This window comes from Dromiciops gliroides, chromosome 1 (genome assembly GCF_019393635.1).
Source record: "Dromiciops gliroides isolate mDroGli1 chromosome 1, mDroGli1.pri, whole genome shotgun sequence".
NCBI classification, from domain to species: domain Eukaryota; kingdom Metazoa; phylum Chordata; class Mammalia; order Microbiotheria; family Microbiotheriidae; genus Dromiciops; species Dromiciops gliroides.
This window is the reverse complement of record NC_057861.1, coordinates 759,988,684-760,007,937: the sequence shown is the minus strand read 5'-3', so window position 1 is coordinate 760,007,937 and position 19,254 is coordinate 759,988,684. Positions and strand designations below refer to the sequence as shown.

Genomic DNA, 19,254 nt, shown 5'->3' with positions numbered 1-19,254 from the left:
TCTTAAGTCTTCAGAGTTAAGTTTCTTTACCATATTGTCATTACACAAATTATTCTAGCTCTGTTCACTCATTCTGCATCGGTTGATGTAGGCTTTAGATTTATTGAAACCGTCCCTTTTGGCATTTCTTATGGCTGAACAAATTATGGTATGCGAATGTAACAAAGTATTGCTATTTTCATTACATTCATGTACCGTAATTTGTTCAGCCTTCCCCCAATTAATAAGCCCCCTCTTACCATTCAGTTCTTTGTCACTACAAAAATAGATGTAAATATTTTTGCACACATAGATCCTTTTCCTCTTTCTTTGATCTCTTGGAGTATGTAGGCATAGCAGTCATATCACTGGGTAAGAGTGTGGGTAGTTGAGGGATTTGCAGCCATAATGCTCTACCAAGAGTGCCTTAGTGTACCCTTTTCCCTGCAGCCCCTCCAACATTTCTTATTTTCCTTTTTTGGTCATCTTTTTTAATCTTACAGGCATGAGGTATAACCTCAGGGTTATTTTAATTTCTGTTTCTCTAATATTGGTGATTTGGAGCATATTTTCATATGACTGTTGATAGTTTAGGTTTCTTCCTTTGAAAACTTCCTGTTCATATGCTTTGACAATTTATCAGGGAATGATTCTAATTCTAATAAATTTAAACCAATTATACACACACACACACACACACACACACACACACACACATATATATCTCTTAAAAATGAGACTTTTATGAAAGAAATTTGCATCAAATATTTTTCCCAGTTAACAGTCTCCTTTCTAATTTTAGCTGCATTGATTTTGTTTGTGCAAAAATTTTGACATTCTATACAATTGAAATTGCCCCTGTTTTACTTTCCACCCCCTGTTTGGTCATGAATTATCCACTGATCCAAAAGGACATTTCTTTATTGTTCCCCTAGTTTGGTTAAGATGTAGCCAGTTATATCTAAGTTCTGGATCCATTTGAAGCTTCTCTTAATATATGGTAGGGGATGTTGATGTAAACCTAATTTCTGCCACACTGCTCCCCATTTTTCTCAGAATTTTTTGCCCAGTAGTGAGTCCTTACTGCAGTATGGGGTCTTTGGTTTTACCAAAATCTCTACCGCTGTTCTTTAGGGTAAGTTCTGCGTCTCTTCCTCAGATTTACTTCAGTGATCTCTTCATCATTAAACCCAATGAATGGTCTTCCTCCTCATCTTCCTTGATCTCTGCAACCACTGACACTGCTGACAACCCCTTACCTCAGGAGCCCTTCTCCTCCCTGGGTTTTCAGGACATTGCTCTGGTCAGGTTCTCTTTCTCCCTCTGTAGCTGTTCCTCCTGACTGTAGGTGTACCTGTACATCTGTCCTGAGGCCTTGGGTCTCTGTCCTGAGCCTCTCCTCTCTATACATGTATGTGATCTCTTTCTGTCCTCTCTCCATCTCTCCCCATCTTCCTTTACTCCCCCTTCTCTCTCTCTCTCCCTCCCTCCATCCTCTCTCTCTCTCTCTCTCTCTCTCTCTCTCTCTCACTCTCTCTAGCTCTGTCTCTTTCTCTCTCTCTCTCTCCCCCTCTCCCTCTCCCTCTCCCTCTCCCTCTCCCTCTCCCTCTCCCTCTCCTTCTCTCCCTCTCCCTCCCTCCCTCCCTCCCTCTCCCTCTCCCTCTCCCTCCCTCTCTCCCTCTCCCTCTCCCTCTCTCCCTCTCCCTCCCTCCCTCCCTCCCTCTCCCTCTCCCTCCCTCCCTCTCCCTCTCCCTCTCCCTCTCCCTCTCCCTCCCTCCCTCCCTCTCTCTCTCTCTCTCCCCCTCCCTCCCTCCCTCTCTCTCTCTCCCTCTCTCCATTCTTTCTCTCCCTCCCTCCATTCTCTCTCTCTCCCTCCCTCCATTCTCTCTCTCTCCCTCTCTCTCTCTCTCTCTCTCTCTCTCTCTCTCTCTCTCTCTCTCTCTCTCTCCCTCCCCCCTCTCCCCCTCCACATCCTCCCATCAGTTCCCATGAATTCAAGGACTGTCTTTATGGCTGTGACTTCCCGATCTGCACATGCAGCCCTGTCACCGCCCAGCTGCCCTTTGTCACTCCTCCTCTACATGTCTCTTAGGCATCTCGATTCTAGACCATCATTACGATAGGAGGAGATTCCTTAGGTGGACCGTGGCCCCCTGGGGAGGATGGTCCCAGATGCTTGGCTGTGGTTTGCAGTGGAAGGGCACTTCCTGTTTGCCGGCCTTTGGGGGAGCTCCAGCCGGGACATTGAGGGGCTCAGGGTGCACAGGGCCCTGCCCGCGGTGTCTCAAGGGTCACTCCTGAGAGAATGCTGGATGAAGGCAGCTGCCTGGTACCGGGTGGAGCGCAGAGAAACTTGGGGGGGCAATCGGAGAGAGTCCCCATGGGGATGGCGAGGAGGAGGGGATTCGGGGTAGGCCTGGCCCAGGAAGCCTGGAAGAGACGGCAGCCTGAGAGGCCCTCAGCCTGTGCCCATTCGCCCCCAGCTACCTACCCGTCTATGGCGAAGTGCAGCGACCTTACGCGTATCTGATGTGCAGCCAGCTCCTGCTCACCAACATGTACTTTGGTGTCCCCACTGAGGCGACCGTCACGCTCTTTAACGGGACCCTCCTGCCCACCAAGTTTCTGTGGGGGAAGGTAGGAGACTCACCCTCCACGTGGGCCTGGCCTGGTCACAGGGAGGGGAGAAGGGCAGCAGCCCGTGTTTCCACTGGAGCATGGATGGTTTGCAAAGGGGCCATGGGGTTGTTAGAGCCTCAGAGACCGTCCAGGGAGTCCAGCCTCTCATTTTACAGATGAGGAAACTGAGGGAGGGAAGTGGCCCACCCACAGTCCCACAGGGAGTAGGTGTCAGAGCCGGCCTGTGAACCCAGGCCCTCTGTGCTCCCCATGGTGTCCCCCTCTCATAGCTGGGCAAGCTGAAGCTCCGGGGGGGTGCCCATGACAGGTGGTGAGTGGGTGCCCACAGCCTTTCAGGCAGCTTCAACCCAGCATGTCCAAAAGGCAGCCCATTTTCTTTCCCCCGCCCCTTTCCCAGTTCTGTCCCCCAGGCTCCTAGCCGAGGGGGGGGGGTCATCCCGGATGCCTCCCTCTCTCCCCCCCAGACCCAGTGTGGTGCCATGGCCTGCCAGTTTCATCCCTGCAGCGTCCCCTCTGACCCTGCATCTAATAATAGCGAGCGCTTTACCTATATTGCTTTACAAATATTTCGTGGGATCCTCACAGCCACCCTAGGGAGTAGGTACTGTGATTACACCCTCCCCCCATTTACAGATGAGGAAACTGATGCAGAGTAAATAGACTTGCCCAGGGTCACACAGCCAGTGAGTATCTGAAGCTGGATTTGAACCCAGGTCTTCCTGACTCTGGTCTTGGGGCTCTCTGATAGACCTGGTCTTGTGAGAACCTGAGGCAGTGCCCCTTGGCAGTGCCAGATAACTTCCAAGATCCCCACTTCTGCTGCATCGGCTCTTTCTGAGAGCTAGGAACAGAAGTGACCTGGTGCCTAGTAACCTCGCCTCTGTGGTTCTCCAAAGAGTAGAGGGTCTCCTGGAGGGAGATGAGGCCCAGGCTGGTGGTGTGCACCAGATCCGCCGAGCCGCTAGGGCATTGGGGCACTGTGCCCTCCCTTGGCCTGGGCAGGAGCGGCTGGCCCTGTGGGCACAATGTTCAGAGCTTTGGGCATCTCTGAGATTAATTGGGAAACATCTAATGGCTCAGGAGGGCATTTCCCTGCACTGACAGCTCCTGGGGACTCATTCTGGTCTCTGCCTGGCGGAAGTCTGCCCCAGACGCGGCCTGTTGGGCCCCAATGAGGAGAAGCAGCTGAATTTGCAGTTCACGGCTTTCACTATGGTAAGTGCTGTGGCAGAACCTGGTGGGGAGGGGGCTCTGGCCCGGCTGGGGCCTCAGAGAGCCAGGGAGAGACCAGGACGGCTTCCAAGGCTTCCAGCAGGCTCTGGATGAGGGCCCCATTTCTGCCCCCAGCCCCCGCATGCACCTTCTAGTGCTGCCCAGTGCTCGCCCTGCCCTCCTCTCTGAGGCTACCCCATATAAGCCTAAGAGGTTTCGAAATTAGGCTAGAATCGTTTGGGTTTTCACAAAATGAAATCCACATTTTTGTGCCAGAGGGTGAGATGCCCCAAAGTCTCCTGTGTTAAAGGGCTCTCAGGTTTACCTGTCACAGTAGGGCCCAACATTGTGTGTCTGTGGACCCCATAAAGGAGCTGAAAAACTGGCTTTCCTAGTTTTCATTTTCACATCTGCAAGCATTTTGTGCATCTGAGAACTGGGAGTAAGGGTTCTGATCCCCCCTCCGGGATGATGCCGTGAGCCCCCCTTCCCCAGGACTCTTACCTCAATCAGCCCCAGGGGCCTCTTGGCTCCCCTGCCCCTCTTAACTCTTCCAGCCCTCGCTGGGTGGTCCGAAGCTCTGCATTTTATCACTAGACCTGCCGCGGTTAATAGTGCAAGGACTCATGACAGAGAGATGGACATTCTGCAAGGGATGGGGGATACATCTTGAAATTGAAAAGACACAAATGGGGTCATTGACACTTGTTCTGTTTCATATCCTTGGAAATGAACTGTGCAAGTAGGTCCAACACTTACGGCCCAAAGAGCAGGGGAGTCCCTTTTTCTAATGACCTCCCACCCATGTCCCAAGCTGGTTCAGAGTCTTGGCTTGGGAAGCAAGAAGGTAGGACTTTGTCTTGCTTTTAGGACGAGCTGACAGACCTTGCCCTCCCGTGTCAAATTGAAGGGATGAAGAAATCTCTTGTTCTAGGCATTTCGGGGAAGCCCAAGGGGCTGGATGTGACCTTCTCGATACCCCAGGCTGATGGCAAAAGCAGGTGAGCCACAGCCATAGGGGGAGGGCCAACCTTGTGGGGAGACTGAGGTTCAAGACCCTGCAGTGTAATAGCCCAAGGAGCTTAGGCAATTATAGGGTGATGGGGAGGACAGGGGCAGCTGGGCAGGCTTAAGGGGGACAGGGTGATAATGGGCCCTGTTTTGGACACTTAGAGCTGGCGCTATCAGCAGGGTGGCCCGTGATTTCTAGCAGGCCATTCGTGTGTGGGACCGGTATCAGAGAGAGACAAGGGTTAAAAGAGAGATCTGGGGGGAGGGTCCAAATGGAGATAAACCAGGGATCCCGATGAGTGTAGAAGAGGGCCTGGGACAGAGGCTTGAGCAACAGGCACACTTAGGGTGATGATCTCCCATGGGAGACTGAGAAAGAGGGAGGCGCCAGAGAGAGGCTGGCAAGAGGAGGACCAATCAGAAGCCAGAGGGGAAGAGATTAGGAGATGAGCAGGCCAGATAGAAGGACGGGAAGGGCCCCTTCTCTGCACACTTGTGCTGGGCATCAGGATCAGCAAGCTCTTTACCGAGGTCTGGGCATATGAGGAAGGCTCAGCCGCAGCACAGATAGAAAGGGCCCCATGCTCCTTAGCAGCAAAGCCGCTCCATTTCTTCTTCTTCTTCTTTTTTGTTTGTTTTTTTGGGATTTTTGGTGAGGCGGTTGGGGTTAAGTGACTTGCCTAGGGTCACACAGCTAGTAAATGTTAAGTGTCTGAGGCCAGATTTGAACTCAGGTCCTCCTGACTCCAAGGCCGGTGCTCTTCCACTGTACCATCTAGCTGCCCCATTTCTTCTTTATAGAGAGTTTAACTCATTTCATTATTTATTCCCCAGTTACACTTCTTCTTTAAGTTCTAATTTCGCCTTCCTTCACAAGTTAATATCACATTTACTCTTGTGTCCTTCCTGCGAGGACATCTTTTTGTGTGTATTTTTACTTTAATTTTATGTATCTGTTGGTTACATTTTGAATGGCAAATTGTCTCCCTCCCAACCCCACATTAGAGAAGGCCAACAATGGATATAGATATATGTGTGGGCCCAGACAGTGCATCCTTCATAAATCAGTTCTTTGTCTGACAGGGAAGAGCATCTTCCTTCATAATGATGTTTATCTCGCTCCTGGGTTTGTCTTAGGAGGTTCACTCCCAGGTGTTTTACATTGACTACAGTTATTTTAAAGGAAATATCTCTTACCGTCTCTTCTTGCAGGGCTGTTGGTGATATACAGAAATGCTGATGATTTATGGGGGTTAATTCTGCTACTTTCCTCAATTGTTGTTTCAACTAACTTTTTAATTGAATCTCTAGAATTTCCCAGTATATCATCGTATTGTCTGCAAAAGGAGATAGTTTCCTTACCTCAGTGCCCATTTTGATTCCTTCCGTTTCTTTTTGTTCTCTTACTGTGATTGCTAGCATTTCTAGGACAATATTGAATAATAGTGGTGACAATGGGCATACTTGTTTCACTTCCTGATCTTATGGGGAAAGCTTCTAGCTCATCCCCTTATAAGTAATGCTCACTCATGGTTTTAGAGAGATGTGTCTTATCATTTTAAGGAAAAATCCATTCATACCTATGCTCTCAGGTGTTTTTAATAGGAATGAGTGTTGTATTTTGTCAAAAGCTTTTTCTCTACCTATTACTTTAATCATACGATTTTTATTGCTTTTGTTATTAATTTAATCAGTTATGTTAATAGTTTTCCTCATATGAAACCACCCCTTCATTTCTGGTATAAATCTCACTTGGTCATTAACAACAGTCACAGCTCACACTGGCACAGGGTCTTGGGGCTTACAAAGCACTTTCTTTCCACATGACGACCTTGTGAGGGAGGCTGTGTAAGCACCACTGGCACCACTTTACAGTTGAGGAAACTGTGTATCTTTGTGATATATTGTCATAGTCTCCTAACTAGTATTTTATTTAGGATTTTTGCATCAATATTCATTAGCAAAATTGGTCTATAATTTTCTTTGTTTTTGCTCTTCCTGTATCAGAACTGTTTTTGTTTCATAAAAAGAGTTTGTTATGACTGCTTCCTTGCCTATTATTCCAAATAATTTATTTAATATTAGAATTAGTTGGTCTTTAAATGTTTGGTAGAACATTTGTAAATCCATCTGGTCCTGCCAATTACATTTCACATTTTGTAAAAATTTCGGAGTTCCAAATATTCTCTCTCTCTCTCTCTCTCTCTCTCTCTCTCTCTCTCTCTCACACACACACACACACACACACACACACACACACACACACACCCCTCTCCCCTACCTTTGGAGAAGGCAAGTAATATGATATTGACCATACATGTGAAGACATGCACAACATAGCAGATCTGTTTCTGGTGTTAAACACTGCTAAGGACCCTAGTGTCAAGACTTCTTTTCTGGGTCTTCAGTAGCCATGACTGCTGAGGGGGTGGGAGCCATCATACCTGGAGAGGCAGTCACCAGCTTGCATTCCTCCAACAGAGGTTGCTCCCCTGCATGATGGCTGGAGGGCTGGGGTCTCAGGGGGGCTCTTGGGTTTGGAGTCCTGGGATGTCTCCATTGGGGACCACAGGAATGAGTTTCCATCTCTCCAAGCCTAGGAGATGGGATTGTCCATCAGATGATGCATGGGATTGTTTTGCTTTTTCAGTGAGGACCAAGATCCGGGCAGTCCTCAGGATCTCTACTTGGACTTTGGCTCGAACATTCCATTGAGATATCTACTGAAGCGCCAGCTGATCCTGACCAACAATTCAGCAATAAAAGCATCCTTTTCCCTCGAGTTTGATTATTTTGGGGTCACCGAAGAAATCTGGGACAAAAAGCCAAAGCTGTAAGTCTTCCTGCACCTTACCACGCTCAACCACCCGAGTCTTAGTTGGGGCCATGGTGCTGCTTGAGACTCACTGGATTAACGAGGGGGAGGAGGCATTTTGTCCCAGTTTCCTCGGGCTCTGTAGGAACCCATGGTGCCGGTCTGATGGCCGAGGGTGGGCACCTTCAGGGCTCTAGAATGTCCCCATTGGGTTAAGAATGTCCTGGGTGGTGGGGAGGGGGTCTGCAGGAGGAATTGGACCCATATGCTGGCAGGGTGGGGATGACACAGATGGTCAAGTGTTGCCGGCCCCGCCCTTGTTCCATGTGCTTGTTGGACGACACGCTCCTCACGAGCGTGTGGCGGTTTAGGGACAGTCGGGCCCTGTGTGCATCTGGGAATCAGGGATGGGAGCCGGGGGCAGAAACCAGCTCACAAATGTTTAGGAGCCCGTGAAAAGAGCTTCGGTGGAATGGGCTTGGAAGCCAGGCAAAGACTGGCCTGGCCGGGGCTGTTGGAGCCAAGCGAGGGAGCGGGGGCCCTTCTAGGGTTCCAGATGGCGAAAAAGGTTCTTGCTCCATCCCAAAAGCTTCTCTAGGCTTTCTGTCGGGGCAGAGACCGGGGGGACCAGTCACTGAAGCATGGAAGTGTAAGGGAAGTCCCACAGTCCTGGGCTGCCCTGCTTGGGGGACGATGGGTGGACAGTGGATGCACTCGGTTGATTGACTCTGCTTTCCTTTCTGCTTTCTAAGGCCTGATGTACCACCCTCCATGAGACACTCAGTGAGGATTGCGAAGCACATGGCCAGGAGGGAGCTTCTGGGTAGGAATCCCTGCCTCACCTGGCCAGCTGCACCAGCCTGCATCTTTCAGCCTGTCTCTGGAGAGGGCAGCACCCTCTGGAGGCCACTGGGGAGGGCACTGTCCAGCTGGGTGGCCCCAGGCCGTGTCCTGAACTCCCAGTGTCAGTTGTCTGGGAGGGCACAGGTGGGCCTGTAGAACTGCTCCTTCCAGACTCTGTGACAGCCAGAATCCAGCCTCTTTCTGGCCTCCTGGTGAAGGGCTGCTGGAGTGTGGAGGGAAGGCGTGCCTGCCTCAGGGACCTGATCCATCAGAAGGGACTGTGAACAAGCCCTCAGTTCACAGGGTCAGAGGGGAACCAAGGGGGCCAGGAAGGAGGGGCTGACCTCCCACAGTCACAGTTTCCTCAACTGTAAAGTGGTGCCAGTGGCGCTTACACAGCCTCCCTTACAAGGTCGTCATGGGGAAAGAAAGTGCTTTGTAAGCCCCAAGACCCTGTGCCAGTGTGACCTGTGACTGTTGTTAATGCCATCATCTTAACTGGCATATGGTGCTTTAAGGCAGCAGGACACTCTGTAAACCTCACCTCGTTTGAGCCTCGAGACAGCTGGGTCGGTGCTCATTTGGCCTCATGCCACAGATGACGCCATTGAGGCAGACAAAGGTTGAGTGACTTGCCCAGGGTGCTTAATAAATGCTTGTTCCCTTGAGCATGAATGTGGCACCTTCTGTAAACAGTGTCCCTTTCCCATAGTGAGTGAGCTCCATGCCCACCCAAGCATCCATCCTTCCCGATAAATCCCATTATAGACGAAGTCAGTTTTGCATGAATTCCCTTCGGGTCCTGGCCAGCCACTGCCAACAAGCTGGCCCAGGAGGCAGACGCAGGATAAACTGCAGCTTCTTACACTGTGAGGGCAGTGAGGCAGTGAGCCCCAAGCATCATTTTGTGCCTTCAGAGAATCTGGCTCCGTAAGCAGGGCGGGTCCCCGGGGCGTTTGGCAGAGAGCAGAGGGATAATGAGCTAAAGATGATCCCACCGGGAAAACAGGGAGCGACTTGCTTGCGACCAGAGCCCGATCTTTGTGCCCACTTTACATAAATGTCTGCGGTGAGTTGAAGCTGCGGCCTCTTGCGGCTGCAGTTGTTCTCTTGCGGGCTCTGGAGTCTGGTTGAACAAGACCGGCAGCCGTGAGGACGTCCCCCTTCATAGGCGGCTCGTCTGTAAAAGGAGGGGATTGATGACGTTCTTCTCAGCTCTGGGTCCAGGCTCCATCCTTTGATCTTCTGGGGAGGAGTCTGAGTCATCCCTTCTCACCATTCTTTCCTAGACTCTATGGAAACTCTCTTATCCAAAGGGAAAGGAGCCGCCTTCTTTCTTCACATCTCCCAAGGGACATTGGACGCCTTCCAGAAACTGACCATTGACATCACTGCGTGTAGCAACATGTGGGGAGACTACCAAGATGAGCTCATCTGCAAGGTAGGGGGATGGATGGGCCCATGGTGGGAGTGAGCAGGGCACAATGGTGAGGAACTAAAGAGGAACGGGGTGGGAGGGGCAGCTAGATAGCACAGTGGATAAAGCACTGGCCCTGGATTCAGGAGGACCTGAGTTCAAATCCAGCCTCAGACCCTTGACACTTTCTAGCTGTGTGACCCTGGGCAAGTCACTTAACCCTCATTACCCCACCAACAAATAAAAAAAATTAAAAATTAAAAAAGAGGAACGGGAGGAAGACACCAGCAAGGAAGCATGAGGGATGGACCAGTGCCGTGGCAAGATGGAGGGGCGACAGATGGGCCGTGTTCCGCTGGGACCCTGGCAACGTTAAGGGCAGAGTTGGGGAGGGGTCTTCAAGCACGTGGAGTGGACGTAGATGAGTCACAGAGGATGGATGGTTGCCATTTGTATCGATGGGAAGTTCTGAACTGTGATCAGACCACACACAGACCTATTGAAGTATTGGAGTTTGCTATTTGCTATGATCAATACCTTCCGATTTCCTTCTTTTAAAAAATTGGGGAGGGCAGCTAGGTGGCGCAGTGGATAGAGCACGGGCCCTGGATTCGGGAGGACCTGAGTTCAAATCTAGCCTCAGATACTTGACACTTACTAGCTGTGTGACCCTGGGCAAGTCACTTAACCCTCACTGCCCTACAAAATCAAACAAACAAACAAAAAAATTGGGGTTTTTTACATCTGAATTCTCTTCCGTCTTCCCTTCCTCCCTGACCCTCCAACTCCACTGAGAAAGCAACAAGATGAAAACCCACTGGAAACAGGTCTAGTCAAGCAAAGCAAATTCGCATATCAGCCATTTCCAGTCTATCCACTGATCGAAATCCATCTAGGTGTGCCTCAGTCTGTGCTCTGAGCCCATCACCTGGGGGCTGGTGTGTTTCATCATGAGTCTCCTGGAATTGTGGTGGGTCACTGTCTTCGTCAGAGTTGCTAAACCTTTGGAATGGAAATCATTGATGAAATAATTAACAACTTTAGTAAGGTGGCAGCATATAAAACAAATCCATACACATCATCAGCAGTTCTACACACCTATAACCCAGAAGACAGTGAGACCCCCAAGGGAAGCAAGTAGTGTAGAGGAAGAAGAGAAGCAGCCCAGGACAGAGCCCAGTTACAGCTGTGGTCAGAGGGCGGGGTCTGCAGGAGGAGCGGTCAGAGGGGGAGGCGTGTCCTGAAAGCCCAGAGAGAAGAGAGGGTGAAAACGGGGACAGACACAGGGACTTCTGTTTGATGTGTTGGTCCGTTCTGGAAGACTTTTCTCTCTTTCTTAATACATTGAGTAGAACAGCAGGGAGGGGTCTCTTTGCAAGTGAAGGTGATATCAAGCTAGATGTATTAATAAGAAAACAAAAAAGCAAATCGAGTCAGGAGGTGCACCAGTTCAGGTGGCACCCAGCCCCTCTTAGGCCTCTGATCACAGCGTGGCCCCTTGAGAGGAGGAGGTGCCCCGCTACTCAGCAGAAGACAGCCCTGGCTTCATGTCCCTGATCCTTGGTCCTCAGCCGAGGCTGGCACCTTCACAATGCCGGTCATGATGCCAATGCCCACTCCATTGCAGAGCCAGATGGATGACTGCCCTGTACGCAGGACAGAACCTCTTAGTGCAGAGGAATAACTGTGCAAAGAGCTAGCCTTTTGGCTGTAGAGTGCTTTGCAGGTAAGATCTCATTTGTAACCCCAGTTACAGAGGAAAAACAAGGCCAAAGAGATGGCAGCTGAGGGCTGACGAACACACAGGTATTAAGGATCTAAGGCAGGATTTGAACTCCCTTCACCTTCACTTTCCCTACCCAGCAGCCACTGAGCTGGTCCTGGAAGTCTAGGAAGGACTTCCAGAGTGTGCCTGGAGTCCACACTGGTTGGCCCATGGGCTATGTGAGGGCCAGGCAGAGAGGAACCATAAATGGGGATACCCCGGTCCAGAGAAGGGGGAAATGTGCCAGCACACACTCTAAAAAATGATGCTGCTGAGATTTGGAGCAGGCCCCTCCAAGGCCATTCCCCATTCCAGTGCCCACCTACCAGCTGGACGAGTAGGTCTAGGAGAGGTGAGGGCAGACCCCGCAGCAGGGGGAGTAGGCCTATGGAAGCTGGGCTGTGGGACCTGAACGTGACCTGTGTCTGTCCCCAGGTGGAAGACCTGCCGCCCACCATCATCCCGGTCCATATGGGTGTGGTGGGCTGCCCCATCACATTGTTTCGGACGAGCCACCTGGCCGACGAGCCTCCCCAGGACCAAGTCATCAGGTACTGCCCTGGGGGATGCCATCCTGCGGGTGGGGGGGCCACCGTCCTGCGGGTGAGGGGAGGCTGCCATCCTGTAGGTGGGGGGCCACTGTCCTGCGGGTGAAGGGGGGCCGCCGTCCTGCGGGTGAGGGGAGGCCGCTGTCCTGCGGGGGGCGGGGGGGGAGGCCGCCATCCTGCGGGTGGATCCACCGTCCTAAGACCAGCAGCCCTGGGCACACCTCTCTCTGCTCTCTCCTGCTGTGACTTGGCTGGCCTTCCTGCTGAGTCTGTTGGCAGGATTCTGGTCAGTCGGCCTCTGGCTCTGCCTCCCTCCTTCCCAGGTCTTGCAGCCTGGTCTTTTCCCTTTTGAGATAAGAGATCATGGCTGGAGAGAAGCAGACCAGGCCCCTGTACTTCGTCTCCGTCCAGAGCCCAGACTTGGCCTGCTTAGCCTGTGGACTCCATGGAGCCCCTTGAGATTGCTGAGGGTCCCTGGCCAGGCCTCTTCTCCCTGGGCCTGTTCCCCAGGCTGGCTCTGGGCAGCGGCTGAGCCAGGGGCTGTCTCCTCCCTTCCCAGGTTTGGCACCCAGATCTCTGGAGGAGACGCCGTCTCCCGCACTCTCCGCCTGAATAACTCCAGCCCTTGTGGTAAGACTTCCAATTGGTCAATCATCAAACACTCCCGGAGAATCTACCATACGTGCAGGGCACAGCGCTAGCCGCTGTGGGGGAGACCGAGCTGTCTAAGACCCGGCCTCTGCTCGTGAGGAGTTTGTAGAGTGGTTGGAGAGAAAAGACATACACGGTGATCAGTGATGCAAGGTGCTGGTCTGGCAGTGGAGGGGGCCCAAACGGTGTGGGCCATATCCGGCAATTGCCAGAGAGAGCCTGCTGGGCCCAGGAAGGAGGAGTGACCCGCCGACCTTTAGAGCCAGAGGGCCCAGATCACATTGTCCAGCCCCCCTCGTCATCGTACATTTGGGGAACAGCAGCTTGGATGGCCTAAGACCTGCCCCACCCACAGGGAGAGATACCCCATGGGTCTGCTTTCTCAGCATATGCCTTCACTGAGGCTCCGGGATGCCAAGGCCATAAGTGCCCGCTGGCCCCCACTCAGGGCTTGCCTTCCTCCATGGTTTGTCCCTGCCCGTTTTTGACAGACCAGGGAGTCACTGGCCTGTCTGGTGCCTGGGAGGCCCTGACTTTGGCTCTTTGCTGTGCAAGTGGGTTACATGTGGATGTTAACCTAGGGGTGTCCCACATATTGCACTCTCCATGTCTCTGCCTGCCGGTGACAGGAGCCCTGGGCCAGGGGGCAGGAGGTTCCTAGCATGAGAACCCCCAGGAGATGGGGAAGTGGGGGGGTTCTGGATCCCCTTTTCAGGACCATCCCTGTTGGCCTTGTCATCCCCAGGAGCACAGGGCAAGGGAAGGAGCTTGGGAGAGTCCCCCTGGCTTAGGTGAGGCCCTGCCGCAAGGAGGCCTCCCCCTCCCTGCCTGTCCCTGGAGTCTGGGGACAAGATTGGTACTGGGGAAGCCTCAGGCGATAGTGGCCGTGTGGCTCCCATGTCTGCACTGGGCTCGGTAGTCAGCCAGGTCCCCACAACAGTCCCCAGTGCCAGGAGGCCTCCTTGTGGGAGCTTCCGGCCCTGGGCAGACTCGCCCATCGCCCAGTGGCCATGAGGCCCTCCCTGATAGTCCTAGTGTCTTCTTGGGGTCCCCCACCCCATGATTGTTTCTTTTCCTGGCCCTGACTCCCACTTTGCCTCCTTCCCTTTCACCGTCCTGCTGTCTACCACCACACCCTTATCCAAACTGTGTGATAATGAAGACATCAGAATAGACTGGGAGCCCTATAACCCAGAAGACAGTGAGGATAAACTGCTGGACTTCTTGGTGGTGTATGGGACACCCTTCCCCCTGAGGGACGCTGCTGGGGTGGAGATCAATTCCAAGGAAGAGCCTGTGAGTGACACATCCTTCGTGTCCAGCTCTGGCCAGTCCTCCACCTCCCTGGGCAGCGTGACCACATTGGAAGCTGTGAGTATCTCTGCCCCTGGGAAAGAAGGGGTCCCAGGGGATGGGGGGCATGCCCCCCTGGGGGATCAGGGGGCACACCTCGATGACAGTCCAGAAAGCCCGGGCTGTGTGCCAAGCCCCCAGGGGGCAAGGTGTCTCCCTGCACCCCAACGGGAGGACAAAAGAGTGCCTGGGGAGTCTGCCAGGTGAGGCCAGCCAAGAAGCAGAGGCCAGAAGTGGCAGGCCCATGCTGGGAACAGCCCACGGACCACTGGTCTCAGAATGGCCGTCTGGAGCCTGAATGTCAGGAGGAGAAGCTGGTCGTTGATCCTGGAGGCAGTGGTGACCACGGGCACTTCTTGAACAGGGAACCAGCATGGCCAGGGCTGTACTGAGGAAGAGACCTTTGGCAGCTGGGGGGAGGAAGGGGAAACTGAGGCAGGGAGGCCAGGAAGGAGGCTGTAGCAATTGTCCAGGCAAGAATCAAGGAGGGTCTGAACTAGCCAGAGGCCACAGAGTGAGGAGTGGCGGTGGAGGGGGGGGGCATTAGGGGGATTAGGAAGGGCCCCAGGAGGAGATCATGGTCCCTGAGCTGGAATTGAAGGAAGGGAGGAATTAGCAGAGGGGGAGATGAGAAGGGAGAGGATTCCAAGCCCAGGGGACAGCCTGGCAGAGGCAGGAGAGGGGAGTGTCTTGTCTAGGGAATAGGAAGGGAGCCAGTTTGGCTGAACTGTCTCTCTTTGCGAGGGGGATTCTGTGTGGATCATTCTGGAAAGACAGGTGGGAGCCTCAGAGCTGCCTTCTCTCCTATGGGCAATGGGGAGCCACAGGAGGCTCTTGAGCAGAGGAGTGACATGTTCAGACCAGTGCTTTTGGAACAGTAGTTTGGGAGCTGTGTGGAGAATGGGTTGAAGAGGCTGCCAGGAGGACCGTTTAGAAGGCCTTGCAGTGCTCCAGGCTAGTGGGATGAGGGTTTGAGGCCGGCTCACAGGCTTTGGGAATGGGTGACTTGGAGATGGGCCTAAGGAGCAGGGAGGACATGAATGGAGGGAATCGGAAGGAAGAGAGGGGACCAGCTCTTGACACAGAAGTTGGTGAGGACATCCCATCCAAAATGTCCAGTCTGAGGGTGGTGGGTGCCACAGGTCTGGGGCCGGGGTCTGCAGGGGGTCTGGGGGGGGGGGTGGAGCTGATGAGGCCTTCCAAAGTGAGGGCCAGCGGGAGGGAGGCGGTGGAGAGCCGCGGGCCGGCCTCCCCCCTCTTCCCAGGGCACACCAGCCTCCCAGAAGGCTCACCCCCAGCTCAGCCGCTCAGGGGCGGCCGATTGGTTTCTTTGTAAGCAACCCGGGTCCAGAATGGTGGGTGAAGAACCTTTCCCGCTCACGGCCGACGGGAACCCCAAGATCATCTCGGTGATCCTGCAGACCCACGACGGGGTCCGCTCTGACAGCCCCTACACCATCACTCCCAAGCAGCTGGTGAGTGGGCTCCCTGCAGCTCCTTGCCTGCGTCCCAAGTGCCCCAGGCAAGCAGCGCCTGGTGACCGGGCCACAGGCCTTCCCTCTCTTCCGAGGGGCCCTGCCCCACCTGCCGGGGGCCCCCTCCCTCCAAGGGCCTCTAGGTCTCTGTGCCCACATTCCCTTTGCCCCTTTGAGTTTGTTCATCCTCATTTCCATGACTAATCACAGTGACATTTGGGGGTCCTGATGTGTGGAGAGGCTCCACCCAGAGACTCCTCAGAAGAGGAGGCAGGCTCGCCCCTTTGCTGACCTGGGTCACGTGGGCCTGTGCTTAAGGGCCCGATGGGCCACGTCCAGGGGCCACATCCTGGGCAGCCGTGGCTCCGGTGGCCGGCCCCATTCAGTGACTGGGCAGGGCTCCCCAAACAGTTGTATCTTAGTTTGGGCTGCCTTGGCAGGTGATTCCAGCTTCTGGAAGCAACTTCATCCACATCTCCTTCACACCCATGGTCCTGCCAGGATCCGTCAGCAAGATGGTGTGCAACAGCTACATCTTGGGCTTCATGAGCCTGGACAACAAGGTGAGCCTCGGGTCCAAGTGGGCCACAAGGCCAAGGGAAGGGGAGGCTGAGGGGAGGCCTGCCTTCCCCACCTGAGCACCCACAGCCTGGCCTGAGATGGCTTGGCCTCTCTGGCTGGGGCAGATAGCGCGAGAGATCCCAGGAAAGGTGAAGCGTCCACAGAAGTTTGATGCTGAGCTCTTCCGGCTGGACCTGCAGGGCCTTGTCAGGCCTGCTCGGTGAGTGGGGGGATGGGGTCTTCCTCGGCCCTCCCATCCCCCCCCACTAGGGAGGGGAAGGGAAGGGCCCAGCCCCCCAGACTCTGCCCCGGCCATGTGATCGGGAGGGTCTCCTGACCATGCTCTGCTTTGGCTTTGGGGCAGGCTAAGCATTGAACAGGACTATGATGGGGGAATGGTGTTCCACATGCAGGCGAGTGACCTCATCCCACCCGATCCGCTTACAGGGGTGAGTGTGAGCAGCACCCAGCACCTGGGCAGGGCTTCAGACCCTCATCCAATGCCCCCCCCCCCCAGGAGAAGGCCAGCCCTCAGGCTGAATGTCATGAGCTTGTCAGCATGAGAGGAGACTGGCCAGGCTCCTGGTTCTGTGCTCTGCCTGCTGGGGGCCTGGGGACAGGCTCTGGCCTCTCCCAGACCAGCCCGGCCCCTCTGGCCTGACTTGCAGGTGCTCACTGAGTTGGTGACCACTCACCGCCTGAAACTCAACAACTTCACTGAAGTGGCCCATTGCTTCGGGCTCTTGGTGGCCGCACCATTCTCTGTGACTGGAATCAACCCCGAATACAACCGGAGGACCTGGGACAGGGAGGAGGAGGAAGAGGAGCCGGCCGGCGATCAGTTTGTACTCTGCCCTCAGCAGAACATGCTGGTAGGCCAGACCAGGCCAGGTCAGGGAGGGCTTCCCAGGGGGAATGGCCTGGGAGGGGAGGAATGGCCTGGGGAGAATAGCCCCAGGGTGCTCTGCCAGCCTCTGGCTGGGAGATACATCATCCCTCCTGGCCAGTCTCAGCTGCCCATCTCTGGAGGGGCTGGCGTGGGAGAGACACCACCTGCTGCTCCCCTGGGACTCCTCACCTTCTGGGGGGCTGGGCAACCAGGCAGATGAGAACAGAGGCGGGGCGCAGCTCTCTGGGGGTTTCAGAGCAGCGGTCACAGGCTCATCTTGCCTGGGGACGTCTGCACAAGTCACAGCTCTGGTAGGGAGCCAGTAACTGGCCCAGTTCACACACTGAGTCCCAGAGCCCAAGACTCGTAGCCTCAAGGACACAGCCCAGCCGGTGCCTGGGGCGAACCCGGTGACTGGGCCTCCCTCCCTCCTCACCTGCGGTCACTTCCACTGTCTACTGCCCTATCCTCCCTGACTCCCCACTTTGCCCTGACTCCCCTTGCTTGCTACCTTTCACGCCCACCCACACGAACACACACATGTACACACGTGTGCACACATATGTGTGCACATGCACGAACACACATGCACACACGGCCACTGAATGAAGACGGATCACGTCCCTCCACTGTCCTGACTGCGCCCAATTCAGATGCGTTACACCCCCTCCGAGGGTGCCCGCTGGGCAGTCCTCCTGCTCCTCCCTAAGGGTGGTCTTTTCCAAACCTTGTGGCCTCCTGTTTCTATGATGTGTTGGAGCTGCCTCTTCTCCCTCCTCAGCTCTCATCTCCCAGGGGTCTCTGCCCCCTCTCCCCCATCATCCAGCCTCCCATGACGAGGCAGCCCTTCTCCTGACAAACAATGCCGTTCCTTCCCCCTCTGTCCTCCCTTTTTCTACCCTCATCTCCAGTCTCTCCTCTTGACTGATTGCTTCCCTTCTCCCTGCAAACACCCCTAAAAAACCCTCACTGAGCCTGCCATCCCCACACTCGGCCTTTGTCTCTTGACGAGTTCTTTGCAGCTGAACTCCTGGGAAAGCCACAGGGGCCTCTTAACCCCCCCCACAGCCGGCTTCCAGCCTCATCCTTCCTCCCAAACTTCTCTCCCGCATCACCAGGTATCTCTTATTTGCCAAATCCAGCGGCCTTTTCTCCAAGTTCATGATTCCTGACTTCTCTGCAGCCTTGGATGCTGTAGGTCACTCTCTCCTCAGTACTTTTCTCTCCAGGTTTTGGGGGCACACAACTCTGTCTCTCTCTGCCTCTCTGTCTCTCTGTCTCTCCATCTCTGTCTATGTCTCTGTCTCTTCCCCCACACACTCCCCCAGCCTGGTTCTCCCCCTCCAGTCCTGACTGCTCCTCTGGGTCCTCTTCTGCCTCCATCTCCCTTTGGGAGCTCATCAGTTTTCCTGGTTTCTGTTGCCATCTCCAGGCTAAAGATTCTCAACTAGGACAAATCTAGTCCTGACCTGTTCCTGGGCTCCTTCCTGCCTTCTGGCTTTCCGTCACCAACTGCCTCTTGGGCATCTGAAAGTCCACGTCCCAGAGCCGTGTCCAGTTCAGCACAGGCCAAGCAGAGCTGATTCTCATTCCCACGGCTCTGACTTTTTCTGAGCTTCCCCAGAACCTCCCAGTTACCTGGACTCTGCGGCATTGAAAATCTAATGCGTGGTCGCTTTTTTTCTGTCCCCAGTGTGGGGGGAGAACTAGCTCAGGTTTACCTATAAGCTAGAAATGTCAACACCAGTTTGGGGCATTAAGCATTTCTTAAAGAGTAAACCTGAAGTAGGTTCTCAGTCAGTCTCTCTCTCAGTCTCACCCAATTCAATCAATTCCAAATCAGTCTTCAGGTGGGGCCTCTGGACGTCTGCCAAATCCCATTATTTTCTCACAGCCCAAACCCCCTTGTGTTCACCATACGCGTTAGTCTATTGCTACCTTATAGAGTGCACAGCCACGGTTTTCGGCCCACCTCACACGGCTGCCCCCCGCCCCGTGCAGGCCCTGTCACCTCACACCTCGACCTTGGCAGTAGCCTGCAGGGGTCTGTCCCTACACCAACCCACCCTCTGCTCAGCCTCCAAAGAAATGTTCT

At 54.1% G+C, this 19,254-nt stretch overlaps 1 protein-coding gene across 1 annotated transcript in view; it reads left to right on the top strand.

Moving 5' to 3' along the window:
- DLEC1 (DLEC1 cilia and flagella associated protein) overlaps positions 1-19,254 on the top strand; it is a 70,082-nt gene that overhangs the window by 39,707 nt on the left and 11,121 nt on the right. Inside the window, exons 22-35 of the mRNA XM_044001936.1 lie at positions 2,463-2,616; positions 3,724-3,834; positions 4,702-4,832; positions 7,493-7,675; positions 8,410-8,480; positions 9,790-9,941; positions 12,118-12,233; positions 12,790-12,860; positions 14,044-14,252; positions 15,572-15,709; positions 16,150-16,272; positions 16,396-16,490; positions 16,635-16,719; positions 16,939-17,142. Coding sequence (XP_043857871.1) covers positions 2,463-2,616; positions 3,724-3,834; positions 4,702-4,832; positions 7,493-7,675; positions 8,410-8,480; positions 9,790-9,941; positions 12,118-12,233; positions 12,790-12,860; positions 14,044-14,252; positions 15,572-15,709; positions 16,150-16,272; positions 16,396-16,490; positions 16,635-16,719; positions 16,939-17,142 — 1,843 coding nt within the window. The remainder of the gene's footprint in view (positions 1-2,462; positions 2,617-3,723; positions 3,835-4,701; positions 4,833-7,492; positions 7,676-8,409; positions 8,481-9,789; positions 9,942-12,117; positions 12,234-12,789; positions 12,861-14,043; positions 14,253-15,571; positions 15,710-16,149; positions 16,273-16,395; positions 16,491-16,634; positions 16,720-16,938; positions 17,143-19,254) is intronic.